This window comes from Xiphophorus maculatus, chromosome 4 (assembly GCF_002775205.1).
Source record: "Xiphophorus maculatus strain JP 163 A chromosome 4, X_maculatus-5.0-male, whole genome shotgun sequence".
In the NCBI taxonomy this organism is placed as follows: Eukaryota; Metazoa; Chordata; class Actinopteri; order Cyprinodontiformes; family Poeciliidae; genus Xiphophorus; species Xiphophorus maculatus.
Window position 1 is genome coordinate 14,256,751 of NC_036446.1, and position 18,989 is coordinate 14,275,739.

Below are 18,989 nucleotides of genomic sequence, written 5' to 3' on the forward strand. Positions count from 1 at the left end.
CAAGGATAAACGGGAATAGGACGTTTCTTTTGTAATCGCTGCTTTTATAAAGCTGGCAGTGACTTTGTCCACCCACTTTTTAATAATTACAGAACCTCAATCAATTGTTTAAACTGACACAGCAAAAAATAATTGTTTTTACATTTTATCTGCGTTTGAATGCAACAGAACTGAGTTTGTGTCTTCTCAGAGTCCTCTCTCCTGTCTTGGGTAACATTAGAGAATTTCAATTCCCTCAGGAATAGTTGGCAAACGCAACAGCTGCACACGCACTAAGGTAAACAGTTATTCCCACAGAGCCTTAATTCAAAGCTAATTTATTAATTCATATTGTTTGTGCCTCAGCATGGAAACCGTTTTGTAACCTTTCTGCAAATTAATCATCAAGATTTTTCTGTTTTTATGTGGTTGCTTATGAATGCAAGATTAAGCTTGGTTCCAATCTCCTCTTTAGCATGTTATAAACTAACATACTACATTTACTCTGAGTCAAATAACTTGTTGCTGAATATGTCCTATTTGTAAAAGTAGTTAAAGCAATGTATTAAATATTACATTGTTGCCTTATGGCCCTTTTCCCTCAATGTTGAAGGTTGGACAAAACTAGGACAACCCAGTGTGATCATTTTTACCTATGTTATATTATGAAGTTATGAAAGTTTCATAGGAAACTGTGGACATTAAGTGTTAAAAAGCTGAATAGACGGACCTCCACATGAATTTGTAGTGTTTCATAAAACCTCTGCGGTTTAATTCAAAATGAGTTAGAAAGGTTTTCGATATCTTAGTTCAAAACAGTATTAATAAGGCTTTTTGAGAATTTGAAAAGTTGCTTAAAAGTAGAAATCTACTGATCTACCTTTTCACTTCCGGTACTGATACAAATATCTGACTTTTAATACTGACCGATACCGATCCGATACAGAAAAACAGAAAAAAAAGGTTAGTTAGTAGCACTGAACTGAGAAAGGGAAAAAATCAAAGTGGAGTTTTTTGGACATGCAATAATTTTTTCTTTTTAAGTGGCAATGATAAGACTATTCAGGTGTTTCATAAAATGTTTGCTCTTTCATGATTGTTCTTCATCACAACTGAAGGTATTTTGAGAAGCACTTATAAATTAATCCAAGATATTCTGAGCCTAAATATCTTGGATTATTAGGCTCCAAGATTTTTAGCCTTAGACATTTGCTAGAACATGACATTTGTTCTGGAATCAGAAACTCAACTGCATCCCATTTTAACACATCATACAATCTCTAATATTCACTCACAGTTAAAAGGTGTTAAGATACTGAACTTCATAAAAATTATGTGTTTTCGAAGTTCAGGGTTCAAGCTTTTTTTTTCCAAATCACACAAGATTTAGTTTGAACTTAATAAAAATAGACATTTAATTAATTCCATGCTTGACTGAGTTCAAACTACTAAAACGGCCATCAGATTTCATGCAGGAGACTAGAGTTTGGTATTGGAGAGGTGAACAGTATTAGCCAGTGTCTGTCATCACCATCTGGAACATGGCTTAGGGTTCCAGTGAACATCGCTGGCCCCAGTATCAACTTAAAAACACTGCTGTGTGACGGAAGAGGGGGAAACAAAGTGTCTGGGAAGAGAAGTCACTTTTAAAGTGATGAAATCAGCAGACAAACTGCTGAGCTGGCTTCACATAGACAATTTTTGGTCACGATTGCAAAATTTTAACCATGTAACCTTCAATATTTTTGCACAGCCAATGCCAAATCTGACTTTTTTGGAAATTTATTAAACAGTTTTTGTCTCAGTATTTTAACGTTTTAGTATTTCTAATTTTTGTAAAATTGTAGGAATTGTCTTAGTGTAGCATTAGCTTAAAAATTCAGTCCAATAGACTTAACTTAACAAACTGAGTTGGAAACATTCCAGCAATTCTTCTGTATGGTTTTATGACCACATGGAAAAGTAAGTGATCCCTGACTTTTTTTTTTTTTTTTTCAGAAATAAACAAGTGCAAAAGGCAAAACTGTCATCCCCAAGGAGAACGTTTTCACATAGCCAACTTGAAAATAGTTACAAACAAAATTAATTTCTCCCAGAACAATTATTAAAAGCCCTCTGTGGTCCACTCATCACAAACAAACACAAAGTAATGTACTGTATGGATTAAAGGTTGTGGTACAGTTCAAAGTGTGTTGCCAAAAATCAGAGGGAGAGACAAAATGCGAGAGGCCTCTCAGCCAACGCAAATGCTGGCCTTGCCTTAAGCAGAGGAGTCTTTAGCGAGGATTCATCAAAGGTGACAGGGTTGGGGGAGAAAACGACCCTTTCAGGCCATATGACGAATGGCAGTCCCCAAATACATCCATTCTTCAGATCAATCTCTGGTTAACTCAGGGTTTAAAACAACATCTCAGTGGAGGAAAAAGGGAAATGGTCAACACCGCCTCCGACCCTTAACAAGAAATAGACAAGCCTTTCAGCACAATGAGTAAGAGGAAATTTGAGAAGGTTATGGCTCAGCCAAGAAGAAGCATGATAAACTACACAAAATGGGATCGGGCAGAGGCAAAAGAGGGGAATTACTTTTTCCATTTCAATCTGTATTCATGCTACTGCATTTGAAGATAGGTTGTTTACTGCTTTTTTAAAACTGTTTACTGAATCCAAAAAAAGAGAGAGAAAGCAGGATTAACTTACAATTAAAAAAACATAATACAACTGACAACTTGTGGTGCAGGAGAGTGCTACAATAGAGCAACAGGTGGTGTTTGGATGTGCTGAGAGTAGCATTAATAAAAGCTCAGACCTTCACTTCTCTTTGTGGGCATGGAAACAAGTTGATAACAAACCCAACAACATGGTGTTGAAATGTTTCATCATTTCCTTCTATCTGTCTTAATCTCTGGGAAATGGATAAGACTGAACACACGTTGGGAAGAACATTTCTATTTTCCTTAGGCTGTACGTACATTTCATTTACTAACAAAATACTATCCACACAATGCCCTAACCTTGTGTAAATAAATAAATAAATCACCCTCTAATCAAAATAACTGGCTTTTCCACTCCTGAGATGAAAGTTACCTTTAAGGTTTTTGTTGATAGAGAGCAGAATTTGTGGTCCAATCAGTCCTGACCTATGGATGCCGTATTTACTCATTCCCTTTCTTAACATTGGATCATGAACACAAACTTAACAGAGATCGCTGAGCTCTGCCATGCTTGAGATGTTATTCTGGGTTCTTTTGTCAGATCACTCTTGAAATAATTATGATTGGTTGGCCAGTCCAGGGAAAATTCACCACTCTTCCATGTTTTCTCTTTTTGTTTACAATTGCTGTCATTGCAGCTGTAGCCCCAAAGTCAAGCAGGGCATAAGGTGTTGCTTTTTGAGCTCCATCAGTCTACTTCATGTTGTCAGATATGCTCTATTTAAATAATCAAGTTGTTTTACTAGTAAAAATAACAGGGCCATGGTTGTGAAATTGTACAAAAAGAGTAGTTAGTCACATTTTTCATCATTTACCAATGGTGGGACTTTCCACATTGAGCCAGATTGACTTTGTAGTTTCTATGCTGATTTTTGGTTAACTGAAAACATCTAAGAGTTATGACAGAATCAAAACAAATCTCAGCTGTTTGGGATTTTGGTTATATGCTCTTATGTGAGTGTTAGTCTTCCCCCCCTTGGTTTGCAAATCTAATTTCATTTTGTGTTGTAGTTCCACTCCATGTTATTTAATCTCCTTCCCTGTTTGTTCTTTGCCTCAGCTGTTCCACATTTCCCCGAGTAGCTGTATCCAGCATCAATCTTCACTCTTTTCTGATTTTACTAGCTTACTGATTTTCATAGTTCTTTGTTGGTTTCTCATTATTTTTGTTGTGCTCCATGTCCTGCTCGTCTTGCAATTTCTCCAGTACGTTTCTGTGTTGTTGTTAAAAAAAAAACTTTTTGCCAAAGTCAATTTCTGTACGAGTGTCCTTATTTTACACATGGCAGTAAATTTTCTTTACAGCTGTCACTGATTACACATCGTCAGCATCTTTTGTCTAAACACAAAAAGGAGCACTTGAAGTTCCTATAATTTCAATGCAAAATTAATCTTTCTCAAAATCCCTTTTGACAAGCACCTTGCTATGGAACCCTTCATTCACAACACACCAGTGCAGTTGTTTACATCTTGTGTGTCCTTATGAAGCTTTGAACCATCCGTGGTGCAACGCATAATCATAAAACTGCATATCAAAGGTTTTGTTTTTGTTTTGTCTTAGTTGTGCCATTCTGAGCATCCCTCAAGGTGTGGCATATCAGACTTGATGGGAAAAGTATTGAAAATCACAATACGTGAGAGAGCAAACGTTTATGGTGAGAACTGCTCTCTTGATGAGTCATCCTCACTAATTTATTTCAAGTGAAATCTTAAATAGGAAATAAAAGGTAAATAAAACTTCAATCGCAAAATCTTCTGAAAACATGAAAACAATTATTAACGTGTCAAACTTTTTAACTCCTGCTTAAAGCAGAAATCCAAGTTTTATCTGTCAATTTGTGAACTTCTTTATTTTAGTTGCCATCAATAAACTTTTTTTTCTGCCAAACAGTGCTACTGATTCAGACTATAGTCTCAAAAATGACACGTAAGTTCCTCTTTCTTTCATATTTTCTGGTGGTTTTATTGCTTCATGTTACAGCTCTTCTCATTTGGAGTGAATTTAAATTGAACATTTTCCAAAGAGCTAAATAAGTAGCTAAAATAGCCAAACTTGTTACCATAAGACTCCTTCCAATTAAGTTTAAGTTGTGAATTAACTTATAGTCCTTCTTTCCTCAGGAGTAAATAAGAACAAGTTGCTAGGATAATATGTGTGCAATAACTTACTGTAACAGTGACAGCTATGTTCATTGCAACAGCTATTCCTAACTGGAACTGTCACTAACAGGATGTCCATAGCCTAACAACGAAAGGTTCAGGTCATCACCAAGATGTCATCACCAAGTGTTTTGGACATTTAAAGGCTAAATTTACCCTGACTGCCATCTGGTAAAGGACAGAAAATTATTTGGACAAAAATCTTTGGACAGCATTTATGACATAAAACCGTGTGTTTTGTTTAAACATGGAAGACAGGTTCTTGGAAAACCCTTTGATTTGATATATAAATTAATTCATAAACAAGTTGACCAGTTATTTGGTGATTACTTCTCTAAATAGGTCGGGGAAGAATTAATTAATGTGTATTGATTGCAAATTTTAAACAGACCTAGAATGTGTGATTTTATGGATAAGTCCTCTTCTCTTCTAGTGGATGTCCAAATTCAGATGCCGTGACTCATAGCTATATTATTTCTGAGCAGTGATTACTTTGCTTAAGCAAAGGCTTGTTTTCATTATTATCGGAGGTGTGTGACACACCGTCATCATCAAACTTGCGTTGACCAAATGTGTTGAACACAAAAATTGCATTCTTGGGAGTGGTTCATTTACTATGTGTCACGTAACATATTTGATTGTTGCTGAATAATCTTTTCTCATCACAGCAGGTGGCTTTATGTCAGGATCAAGGCCGGCCCTTATCAGGTCTTTACAGTAAACCGCAGCCTCTTCCTCATCGCCACACCCTGACAGCTGTGGCTGGGGTGTAAACAGTCATCAGAAAACATTTCAGATATCTCTAGTGGTTAATATCTGTTGTCATACCCTTGAGCCTCATTTTGAGGCTAGGCGAGCAAAAGTTACCGGTATGACTCGGAGGTACGTGCACAGTGTTGGGAAAATATGAAAATCACCACAATCAGTACAGAATGTAACCATAACATCTGACGCTACATTTAAGGGAAAGTGTTGCTTTACCAACCCTCATCCTCAGGATTAATGCAGCGAGACATTTCAGTCTTAAGTAAATTGTAAACACAGATTTTCTGGATGGCAAAATAGTTTTATGCAACAAACCTGGTCTTATTGTTAAATACTGATCCCAGATTGTTAGGGGTTGTTTTCTTGAAATGAAGTTGTCTAAAAAAAATGTAAAAGTTTAACAATCAAAGCTTTTATATTGAGCAGTGAGCTATATCTTCCAGATTAATTTCTGCCCCAGAGATGGTGGGTTGTTCAAAAAACTCAAAGCAATAAACTTGTTCTAATTTGGTGACAACAGAATAAAGCTAATTTTGGCAGCCTTGCTTTAGAATTTTGATAATTGATTCAGATGTGTTGATAACAAGCACCTAATCATTTAATAACTTCTCTAAGTCAAGACATCTGAACTCCACTGTATTATTGATCACTTGGGGTAGAAGGTCACCACAGGAACCAAAGAGCTATTAGAATAGTCCATAGATTATAAGCTTGCACACGTACAGTACTACCCCATTGGAAAGGGAATTTTAACTTATTGTATCTGGAATGAGTTTTAGAATTATTAAATTTGTATGAACAAATATCTTGCCAGTAGGTGGCAGAAAAACAGTGCTTACTAACAATAAATAATGATTTATACACCTTTAACTGGAATACCATAAATTATCACAAATCATCAAAAGCTCCAAAGCCTAGACTGAGGGAACCAAACTTGGAAAAAATATCTTTAGACAACTTGATTTTTCAGTTCAATAACAGTTTATAATTTTCTGATTGCTAAAAAAAGTACAAAATTATTCAATTTCTTTGTAGATGTTGACCATGATAGTCCATTAGAAGTCTCCCCATAGGATGTGGAAGGTTCTGGACACATTTTTGTTGGCTTTATTTGTTTATTTGTTAATTAGACTACATCTTGGGGGGGGGTGAGTGGTGTTAAAGGGGGTTAGCTTATAAGTAATTAACAAGTAATTTGCTCCATCTAGAGAAATGGGGAAGTTACTCATGCATTGCACCCTGACAAGGTCACCGACTGATAGATGAGCTAGAGCGAGGGGATTTTTCAGAGATTGTGAAGGCAGCCAGAACTGTGGGAACCAGACAATTAGTCGGAGGAAGGGTAGGCAGCCGTGCTGGATGACGACCATGAGACTAGTTTACATGAATACTCACCACTTGGCTGACTGGAAGGGAGAGAGCCCAACACCTGGGTTCAAGCAGCTCCTAACACACTGTCATTTATCTTTGAGGAGGCTGACCGGGCAGTTTGCCAGCATTTGAGGAAGAGCATGTGCTCATTCCCATCAAGCAGAGATGAGTCGATGAAGCCCAACTGACCAAAACATTGATATCTGGAATGTTCACACCAGAAAATATATAAGGGAACAGTAGCTATTGGTTAATATATAAACAATGCATGTGTAAATATATATTGAGCATCTAATATGTTATACTAGAGCTGCAGTTTTTACAATGAGGAGAAAATATACAGTATTCTGGTTCTCAGAATGCTGAATCCCAGAGAAAAAAGAGGCAAAGAAAAAAAGTTGGATCATAAATTAGAAACATTAAATTCTTCTGCTTAGATGATATGAGTTATATCTAGAAAGATCTGTCAATATTTTGCTGTCTCAATGAAACCAGAGCAGTGCCAAGATTTTATATAAAAACCACTTCACTAACTGCTAAATTTTCTAATTACCAACATGTTATCTTTATAATAGTGCTACAACTGGAGTTGGGCTCTTTCTTTTTTCTTTCCCCCACCCAGAAACATCCCTTTGCAAAGCAGTTTTAGTGCATAAAATGCATAGACATGCAGTGCTATGAGAAAAGTTTTGCCCATATTTTAATTTCTTTGTTTTTGTGCTGTTATTTATTAGATTTTTTTTACAGTTACATATGTCAGATCACCAAAAGATAAGCAGCATATAAACTGAGTACATGTGAAATGTTGCTTTCAAATCATAAATGCAGTTACTAAGTGAGAAATAACAGTTAGAGGTGGATTGCTGACCTTTTTTAGCTTCTTGTCTTGCTACATAATCCAAGAGCTTTTTTGTACTTTAAGGATTTCTGGTAGAGAGCAAAATTCATGATTCCATCAATAACAACATGTTGCTCAAATACCGTCGCTGCTAACCAGCCACAGATGATCATACCACCATCATGTATGAAGTTATTTTTCTGAAATGTGGATGGAACAGAATGCTCTTCTTTTAAACTGTTCCACTTGATTTCATCAGTCTGCAGTACATTTTTCTAAGAGTTGTTGAGATCATCAAAACATTCTTTTGGAGAGTACAAATTGTTCTTTCTATTTTCATCTTTTTAATGAATGAAAGCAAGATTTGAAAAATGAATTTTACACTTTATCAGGCTCTATTTCTGTAGTATAAAATTTGTTTTAATGATCCAGTAATTTAAGTTTGATGCTAACCAAAAATAGAGGGATATCTAAGGGAACACAGGAGTTTTGCCATCACTCTAAATTAGTACTAGCTTGTCTTATTAATACTAATTAACTGACAATAACATTTGAGTTTAAAACCTGAAAAAGTTGGGTTTGATAATATTACCAAATTCTAACTTAAGAAGTAAACATAACGCAGCATAAGAAACTATCAGCATGCTCTGGTTCGCTGTCATACTGTATCAGTTTCCCCTGCAGGATCCTCAAAATATTTTCCAGTGCAGCTAACTGTTGGCTTATACATATTAGCTTTTTTCTATTAGATTGTATGTATTTTCAAGAGACAGTTTATATTGTTAGACATGGGTTCACATGCTTGAACAACTCCTTATGAGTGTTTGGGGCTTTTATGCTACCTTCTGCAGCTAATTTGCTTTATTTTAACCTTGAAAACAGTTGTCAGCAAAACTTTTCTGTTAGTGTTACTGATGGCACAACATGTAATCTCAGTATTTCTTGCACAGCAGTTTGAAAATCTTGAACCTAGATAAAAAGGAAAATTCCAAATGATATAGCATGTCTAATGAAACAGAACAAAAACAAACACATCCAACCCTATCATAAGCCTTTATCAAATAACTGCATTTCTATTTTTTAAGCATACTTTGATGCTCAACATAAAAAGATCAGTGTACTCAATGCTTTGTGACTTTTCGAACACTTATTTTAATTAACAACGACCAATGTCTCATAGGCACCTGGTGCTTCAAAGCCTGCAAAACCCTTATTTGGGACTTGAAATACACCAGACACTTGACAACAGCTGTTAATCAGATAATAGAAGCCTCAGATTTACACAAGCACTCTTGTGGAGAAACACCCATAAATTCTTTGACATGACAGTGTACAAGGGCGGGGAGAGAGTGAAGGTGGGATTTGGTACCAGGCGCCTTCCTTCCTAACACAATGACGCATCAAATGAGCTCTGTGGTGAAACACTCAATCAGCCATTTCCCCTCAGCACACTATTTTCAGGCAGTGGATGATCTGATGAATGTAGCAGAGTTAAGTTCCCTTTCTGTAACTGCTAAAAGAAATATGTGACAAGAGGACTTTCAAGAAATTATGACATGGCATGAGGTGTCTCCATAGCCCATGAATCCTCAAAATACACATATTTTCCTGACAGATGAACTGTGAGCAGTGAGGCAGGGAAATGAAAAACACCCCACAGTATCCTTACCCTGGGATGAGCCTCCTCACCACCCAAACATCAGTAACCCGACTCCATAGTTTTAAGATGACCTCTTGCTTCACTTGCCCTGCTCACCTTAATCATTGAGTGACCTGCCATTGCAACAATACACAGGATCCCCTTTGGTGCAGGGGCCCAACACATGTTCACATAGCGGGTATGTGGTGGGGGAGACGTGCCCTCTGACACTGACAGTATGTCCACATTGGCCATCTCTGGGTCACAGTTTCTGTGTTAGTCTTCAAAAATTAACTATAGTTTAATATGATAACCTCAACACAGAATGGCTCTCTACTTGAATGCATAACATTTAACGTTGATCTTCCAAAGAGCAGACATTTCCTGAAAGAAGAATAAAAACTGAAAAAATATTAAGAAAGTTCGAGTTTTTTTTGTTTTCAAGTGATAAAGAGCAAAAGGGAATTTTCACACACATTTAGCCTTATGCTGAGTTAAGGGAGCCAAATTCTCACCTTTATAGTGGGCACTTAGTTTTTCAGTATCATAGCTCAGAATATCTGGTGTTATGAAGCTATGACACATCTTTCTGTTGAGCTCAATAAGTGTCAGGTGCTGTAAATAGTTACGGATTGTGCAAATCAGTTCCATTGTAAACTGTATATTCATATTTGCAATGAATACCTTTAGTTTGGTAAATCACACATTAGCTTCTATAAGTAGCAGGTGCTATGCTGTGCTTTTTTAGAATGGCGCCTGGACAAAAATGAATAAGGATTCAAAAATCATTGGAACAAGGGTTTAGAGACCATGCACAAAATTAACATGTCTAACTGCAATATTTACCAAACTCAGAGGGGATACTGATTGTGATTATAAAAAAATAAATCAGACATTTGTGCATCTGGCAAACTTCACCTTTTTTTTCCCAAAGACATTAATAGCAATCATTATGGTCAAACATTTCAGGTATAGGATTTGTCTCCAAAAATTAAGGTCATTGTCCCTGAATGCAATCTGTAATCTTGGGTTTTATGTTGCTTTTAGGTTGCAGACCACTGCTACTAATAAACTCGATGCTTGTTTCACAAAATAAATGCAATGCAATAAACTTTCCAGGATAGTTGATGAGTCTTTTTGAGAGCTAGGGCCTTTCTACTGATTTATTTTTACTTTTTACTCAACACTTTTTCACATACACCAGTGTTATTTAACCAAGTTAAAGTTCGACTTATTTGTAGCATGATTAAAGTTGAAGCGTCGCTATTTCCCAGTCTCCAAAACGACGGAGACAAAACGGTGAATAAATACAGACTCACAAGCCTCCTAAATGAGTTCAGCCGGCTGCTGGGGCTTTAAGAAAATGACCCGGATGAGCATCAGTCTGCCCGGCGATGCTGGACTTTCTTTTCCGCTCTGATCTCGGAGTTGGTGAGAGCGTGGATTTCATCATCTAGGCTCACCGTATCACCAAAATGAGCGTCCCAGCGTTTATCGACATAACAGAAGAAGACCAGGTGTGACCTACGTTTTCTGAGGACGTTAAAACTGCGTTGTTTAGATTAACTGTAGAATTAAAGCTAAGCATTTAAATAAGTTAGCATGTGCTAGCTACCCGCAATGCTAGCTCCGTACTTAGCATGTAATGGTAAAGATGTGTATGTTGGCAAATTCAGAAATAATTAATAATTATTTAAATTTTGGATTAGTAACATAGAATTTCGTTGAGATATGTTGATTTTAGTTTATTCTAGATCAAAATATTTGCAGTCGGAAAAGTAACGCTTGACTAGCAAACGCTAGCCACCTACATACATGGCGACATAAACAAAGTTGCAAAAAATAAATGAAATAAGCAAGGCATTAAAATTATTCATTCAATTTCCCTTTAGCTTATGTCACTAAATTCAAACTATATTTTTTTTGTGGTGGGGATTAAGCGGGTGTTTACATATTTCTTTAAGCTAATACTTCTAGGCGCTGTAGTTTCAATTCTTTAGCAGGGCTTTTTCTAACACTGCGTGTTTTTACATGTTGTACAATGTATGTGATCTAACTTTCAAACAGGTTTAATATCGGCACAAATGATTGGCGTTTGACTTAGTTGAAATGTTTTAAATTATACAAATGATATAACATGTAGAGATGTCCACAGTGCAGCACTCTTTTCTCAAGAATGACACAGAGTAGGGCCACCAGCACAGGTGGTTGATGCAGATAAAGACATTTTGTTTTCAATTGGGGCAAATTTATTACAATTTAAAATCTTGTTACAACAAAAAATACTGGTAGCGTAGCATTTTGCTTTTAATAACCAGTCATTATTTGCATTCTCTTTAATTTCCTAGTAAATGAGACAATATCTACCTAGTAAATTTTATTTAAAAGCAGATTTTTTTTTTTTGTTTTATCCAAGTCTGCTTTTAATTAATCTATTAGACATGGCTAAATTCATTTAGCATTTCCAGACAGAGAGAGCATGACACCAAATCATATCCCTATTGTTGGCATTAGACAAATTGTTTGGCTTTATTTTTTATTTTAAATCAAACCTAAAAGAACAATTTATACTTCTCTCGCCTTCTCCCCAAAAACCTTTTTAATTAACATATTGCATGCTTAGTTTATTGTTGAGCAGGTAAAAAAAAAAAAAAAAAACTTTTATTTTTATAATTTTTTTGTTTGGACACTCCTGATCTAGACTAAATAAGAAGGTTCCAGCATTTTGATATTTCAGAGCACAGATAGACAACAGGTTGTTTATTAAATTCTTAACTAAAATACAGCTTGCTCTTGTTGGACCTATAGTTCAATATTCTGCAGTGGAAGCATCCTTGACATTAACAATGTCACTGTAATATTTCAGGCTTCGGAGCTGAGGTCCTACATCAAGGCTAAAGGAGCTGATATCTCAGAGGAGAATGCTGAAGGTGGACTTCATATTGATTTGGCTCAGATCATTGAGGCCTGTGATGTCTGTCTGAAGGATGATGATAAAGGTGGGTGAGGAAGAACGCTTCTATGTCTCACACACTGACTCTTGTTACCTTTTAGCAAGAAAGTGAAATTGGTTTCATTTTAATAGGAGGAGAAAAAAAAACTCAAGTTCAGTCAAGTCTGCTTTCTGTGTCTTTGTAGATGTTGAGAGTGTAATGAACAGCATCGTGTCTCTGCTGTTAATCCTGGAGCCAGAGAAGCAAGAAGCTCTGATTGAAAGTTTGTGTGAGAAGCTGGTAAAGTTCCGTGAGGGAGAGCGACCCTCCCTTCGCCTGCAGCTGTGAGTCCTGTCAAAAAAAACCATTTCGATTTCCAATAATTAAAAGAGAAAGGTCCATGCCAACGTTTGAGTTGCTTTTTCAGGCTGAGCAACTTGTTCCATGGCATGGACGAGAACACTCCGGTGAGGTACACAGTGTTCTGCAGCCTCGTCAAGGTGGCTGCAACCTGTAATGCCATTTCTTTCATCCCCACCGATCTTGATCAGGTATCTCCATTCTCCATCTTAAAAGCGGTGTCGGTTTAAAGGTGTGTTTCTTTGGCTTGATTCGCGTTGGTGTCGCTGAATAGGTACGCAAGTGGATTGTTGACTGGAACCTGAACACAGAGAAGAAGCACACAATGCTGAGGCTGGTGTATGAAGCATTGGTGGACTGCAAAAAAAGGTAACTGTACACAGTATTTAAAGGTAACTGTACACAGTATTTAATGTTTATTGTGACTATTTCAAAATCAGCAGATGCAGAAATACAAATTGTCAAATGCATTCTACTTTATTGGAGCAATGCAGGATATTACTGTGACATTACTGCTGGACATGACAATATTCATTTTGACTAGCTTTTTGGCTGCTAAAAGTATATATTAAGAGAGCAGTGGTGAAATTTGAATGCATTGAAGATTGATATGAAATCCTACCAAGTACTGCACCCAAGAAGATTTTGCTTTTCAAGTATTGCACACATTTATTTTGAGATGAGGATTGTAATTTGACACATTGTGCCACTCAGGAACGTTGCAATGTAACAATGTTGCAGTGCAGTGTGTGCTTTATTACTCAGTGGGTTGATGGTGTGTTTTAGCGCATCGCTCGTCTGTGTTAATTAGTACATGCATGTTAAAAGGACTTTAACCTTTTTAATTTTCGACTTTGCAGTGAAGCTGCAGCGAAAGTGATGGTTGAGCTGCTGGGAAGTTACACAGAGGACAATGCTTCGCAAGCACGCGTTGATGCTCACAGGTGCATTATTAAAACTGGTTTCACGCTTGTTGAAATTTGAAACGGTGTCCCTCTTTCCAACCCGTTTCCATCGTTTTCAGATGTATTGTTCGTGCTCTCAAAGACCCGAACACCTTCCTGTTTGACCACCTGCTCACCCTGAAACCTGTTCGCTTTTTGGAGGGAGAGCTCATCCATGATGTAAGTGCTTAAAGATTCTCTGCATAACTCAATCCAGGCAGGGAATTTACCAGGATGTAGATTATTTTTAATAAGACAGATTCATCCAATATCTCTCATTAGTTGCATTTTAAGGATTTGGGGGATTACATCTCTTCTTTCCTTTTTAAATCTTATCGAAAAAATATTTTGTCATGCTTCATCAGCAGGAGCTAAATTAAGCTTAAAATTGTTTGCTGAATTGTGCCTTTTGTGATTTCACAGTTTACAAGAGCTTTGATAGCTTAAGTGCATGATGTCAGTCCAGAAACTTAATGACCTTAGTTTGTATAAGTCCATCTGACTCATTATTCATTGGCGTTTTTTCTTCCCATCTGTCTTCTCAGCTTTTAACCATCTTTGTGAGTGCAAAACTAGCATCATATGTCAAATTCTACCAGAGTAACAAAGACTTTATTGATTCTCTTGGTAAGTACTTGTATTTTATAATGTGAATAAGAATATTATTTATTCCAAGTTTTTTTTTTTCTATGTTTGTGGCAAGACAATGAACTCTTGAGGGGTATTTTATTCCCCAAGAGTGTCTGCTTGTGTTGATGCAGACCAAGAATGTTTGTGTCAGCAGTACTTTCTTCCCCCCCGCCCAACTACATTATGAATGAAATTCAATTAAAACATGTGTAGGATGGGCTCTCAAAACAGCCAACACAGAGAGATGTTTTTGTTAATGAGTAGAATCCCTGACTGGTCCTAAACGTCCTGAGCTTTATTACAGGGAAACTCCCTGAGCTGAGAGTAATTGCCTGTGACTGTTTTGTGCTTAATGATCCCTGCGTTTTGGTCCTCAGGCCTCTCTCACGAGCAGAACATGGCCAAGATGCGCCTGCTGACGTTCATGGGCATGGCGGTGGAATTCAAAGAGATTTCCTTTGATACCATACAGCAGGAACTGCAGATCGGAGCTGATGACGTCGAGGCTTTTGTCATTGATGGTATAAACTTCAAATGAATCTTGTCCATCCATGTCCTTCAAACACTCATCGCAGTTCAGAGAAATATATACTCAAGACTATTTAAATGCAGTTAGGGTGTCTTAGATCCATGTCTCCAGTCTACTTGCAATATGACCCCATTTTAAAGCGTTGTGTTTTTTGCTGTCTGACACCCAAATACATGGATGTTATTAGAGCTGCCCACAGCTGCAGCCTGTTGGCATCCTGCTTGTTTCCGTTTGCTCTGTGCATCAGTCAAGTTTGACTGCACTAATGGGTGAGCTCCATCCAAACTGTACTTTAAAAACAATCATAGCGTCGGTATCTGTGACGAATTATTCACTCAACTTTCTAAAGCTTTCTAAAGGGGAGCTACAGTTTGGGGCTGCTTCAGGTTCGAAGGTGATGTATGGGGTTTAGACGCTCCGAAAGGTTTAGGTTTAACACAGAATCACAGTGCGACGCTTGAATGAGACGTAATGATTGACCGACAGAAAAAGACAAGACCGCTAAGATCTTTAAGCTGCTAAATGCATGCTACGATGTTAAGGCGGATCATCTTTCTGCTGCTTCTCAATGAATAATGTTACAGGAAATTTTGAACAAGATTTTGTGCTAAACTATGGTTAACTTTGTGCCAGTTTGTGGTAATGTACAGACTTTATCTAGCTCAACTTATCGGTGTAAGCACTGATTAAAATAAACCAGAGAGAAAATCAAAGACGAAAGTTTGTTGGGAATGCAAGTAACACGAATGATAAACCAGGCTGTGATAGTTGGATACAATAAAATAATCTACAGTAGACGATACTGTTGGGCACATCCAACGATACTAAAAATGTCTCTAGCTCAGGGGTCCCCAAAGTCGGTCCTCGAGGGGCGGCATCCTGCATGTTTTAGTTCTCTCCCTGGTTTAACCCACCTGGATCAAATGATGGCTCGTTAGAAGGCCTAAGTAGAACACTGACATGCTGAAAAGGTTGTTGGTGCCACTAGGGAGAGAACTAAAACGTGCAGGATGCCGGCCCCCAAGGACCGACTTTGGGCACCCCTGCTCTAGCTGACAGAATAAAAAATAATATTTCCATCCTGATCAGTTAATCTACATGGACTTGACGATTCCTTTTGTGTCTTTCTTATATCCTGTTGATTTTTGTTGAAGCTCTTGTTCTCTCATCACCTTTCTTCTTGTCTTGCCTTTTTTTCCCCCCCAGCTGTTCGGACCAAAATGGTCTACTGCAAAATTGACCAGACGCAAAGAAAAGTTGTCGTGAGGTAAGTTCTTTCAATATTGTGCCATACATAAGTTAACATGAGTATGTAGCTAGTGAAGAAAAAGATTATTTTAAGCTGTCTACGGTTAAGTGTATTTGTTTTAAGCAATAACTGGGGAAAAAATGTGGAATTAAAATGGCAATATGCTGCAGTTTGCTTTGTGGAAAAGATGTTTGGTCTCTGATAACCAAGAGAGCAAGTAATATTCTTGGCAGTCTGGAAAAGTATGGAATTTGATTTTGGTATTTTTTCTGGCCTGGATAGATATAGGGGAAAAAATAAAGTTTTTATTTTCATCTAAATGGATGAAACCATCATCCATTTAGATGATGGATCAGGAAATCCATAATCTAAATGGATGATGGATTCATCAATTCAGTGATTCTTGAGAAGAGGGACAAAACATGTCCTATGGATAAAGTACAAAATTTGAATGAAATATACACAAAATATAATTTTTTCAAATATCTGACTAAACTAACATGGCCCATGTGAGCACAACAATGTACGTTTTCCTGGTTGCTGAATATTTTTATTTTAAACATAGTAGGTAGATGGTGTCTGTAAAATCCCCTGTCCTGGAGCAGAACTCAATACATTATAATAGTTTAAAACAAATAAAGGAATACTAAGATAATATATTATGGCAATTAAGTACAGTATAAGTATTAAAATAAATAATTATAAAAGTATCAATAAATTGAGTAAAAATCATTTTTATATATTTTACTACTCCATTGAAATTTGTTCCAAGTTTTTGTCAACACCGTCATACATAAAAAGAATGCAAAAAAATCAAGCATTATTGGGGGGCATCAGAACTTCTGAGGACCCCATGATGTCTTTCGTTCTCTTCTTTTGCTAAGAGGGATAGGCAGCTCTAGTTAGCTTACGTTATTCTTTAGTTTTTTCTTCCGTTTTATTCCTAAGTTAAGTCACAACCATGATGTGTCAACACCATAACTGACAATTTACAAAACTTTGATAACATTTGTGAAATAAATGCTTAATTTTAGTAAACTGTAAAGATTTTATGGACCTGATGAGCTACAATATGGCCTCTTTCAGAATAACATCATATAAATTGTGGTAGTTTGGCATTTTGTCAACTCCATCAGAGTTTTAACTGACAGCCTGACTCTTTCAGTGATAGTGTTGACAAATCTCACTTACACGCAGTTAATTCATTTTAATGTATTTTACATTAATGGCATTACTTCACATGTATGAAGTATTTCTTTTTACTTACTAGTTTGTGACCACCTTCTGTTCTGTGTCAACTCTGTCAGGTGGAATTTGTTGTTTTTTGTTTTAAATAATATTTCTTTTGTTTCTTGAGAAGCATTTGTCTGTAAAAAATATCACTAATAGGGTCATTAAAAAATAATTTAATATTTGTTTGTCAGATGATGTTGACAAAGTTCTGGGTCAGGTCCATTTAAAATGTAATTTAAAAAAAAATGTTGCAACTGGGAGCCTTAGCATCTTTACATTTTCAAACCATTATTTGTCATATTTGAATACATAAGCTTGAGGAATAATAATATTTTTGGGGGGGAGGAGGGATTAAAACCCATTTTGCCCCTCGTCTCAAGAATCACTGAATTCACAAACTGACCTACTTACAATCTGATTAATCTATTTATTCATAATTCATATTTTTTTCTATTCATCGATTTCATTTTGCCCATTCTTCCCTTCAAATTATTCCAGTTCAGCTTATTTATAATATGTAGCAGCAATTCACAACATTTGCTACCTAAAGCCACTTCACAAAACGGATCCAATTTACATAAAGAGTTGAATGGACGTCGTAAGATTACCTGCTTTACAGAAATATTTTGTAAGAGATTTATTAAAAGTTTTGTGTTTTACTCAGTAAAACTATCTTTGGTTATTAAAATAGAAACAACTTGACTGGTCTGTAATCTACTGCATTATGCACTTTCATAATCATACAACATTGTTATCTTCACCTATTTTGCTGTGCTTGTGCATTCCCTTTTTTTCCCCATGGCTTTTTGCTAACTGACTGGTTTAAACTGGATATTAAAACTGAAACGGGATGAAGAAATGGTCCATTTCTTTGTACATAAAGTTTGCATGCAGGACCCCTTTGTAAACATTTTCTAAAAACGTTTCCTGACGTATCATGAATGTTTATAAATTAAATAATTTAGACTGCAAGGATGAACTCCAAACACTTTTGCAGTCCAGTACCTGCGTCTGGAGAAGTGTAGTGTAGTAAAAACATTAGATCATATACAAATATATACAATGTTTGTTTGTTTTTGTGTTTTTCTTTTTCCAAGTGATTGTGTCCCTAAATGATCTCAGGTCTGTGTACAGAAACGGTCTTGCATGTTTTTCATAGCTGAACCTGCTTTTGCCATGAAGTGTGACCTTGGCCTTGCTTTCCTGTCTCCATTCTCTCAGCCACAGCACACACCGCACCTTTGGCAAGCAGCAGTGGCAGCAGCTGTATGACACCCTGAGCTCCTGGAAGGCTAACCTAGCAACCGTCAAGACCAGTCTGCAGACCTTGTCCCCTTCTGCATAACTCCAACATGGACCTGACTCTCAGATCTTCACTGCTTCACCGAATCTCTGACTGAAAAGATCAGTTTTTACATTCATCAAATAAAAAAGTGAAGGTGACCAATGAGGGCTTTTGTGTTGATATATATTTGTTTTATTTCTTAATTTCAATGAATAATAATATAGTGTTCATCGTTTTAACAAAAACATTCAGGGTCCCCAATTGGAACGTCTCCTCTAGCAGCTCTTAACATCTGCTTCCAGTTACAAGACAGCTTGCCAGTGTAGTAGATGAGCTGTGACTGGGGGTGAGAAATAACCTTCA

The 18,989-nt window shown here is 36.7% G+C and overlaps 1 protein-coding gene across 1 annotated transcript; it reads left to right on the forward strand.

The window, feature by feature from the left end:
* The first annotated feature begins 10,859 nt into the window (after positions 1 to 10,859).
* On the forward strand, positions 10,860 to 18,791 carry eif3m (eukaryotic translation initiation factor 3 subunit M). Its single transcript, XM_005804194.2, has 11 exons — positions 10,860 to 10,980; positions 12,330 to 12,462; positions 12,602 to 12,740; positions 12,824 to 12,947; positions 13,031 to 13,125; positions 13,617 to 13,700; positions 13,781 to 13,880; positions 14,246 to 14,327; positions 14,708 to 14,851; positions 16,066 to 16,126; positions 18,563 to 18,791. Exons 1-11 carry the CDS (start codon positions 10,939 to 10,941, stop codon positions 18,684 to 18,686), a joined length of 1,128 nt encoding a protein of 375 aa, XP_005804251.1. The 5' UTR covers positions 10,860 to 10,938; the 3' UTR covers positions 18,687 to 18,791.
* The last annotated feature ends 198 nt before the right edge of the window (positions 18,792 to 18,989 follow it).

Excerpts from the sequence above, each read along its gene's own strand:
- eif3m (XM_005804194.2), top strand. The coding sequence starts at position 10,939 with ATGAGCGTCCCAGCGTTTATCGACATAACAGAAGAAGACCAG. Across the intron at positions 12,741-12,823 it reads CCCTCCCTTCGCCTGCAGCT|GCTGAGCAACTTGTTCCATG; the intron begins GTGAGTCCTGTC and ends TTGCTTTTTCAG. Across the intron at positions 14,328-14,707 it reads AGACTTTATTGATTCTCTTG|GCCTCTCTCACGAGCAGAAC; the intron begins GTAAGTACTTGT and ends TTTGGTCCTCAG.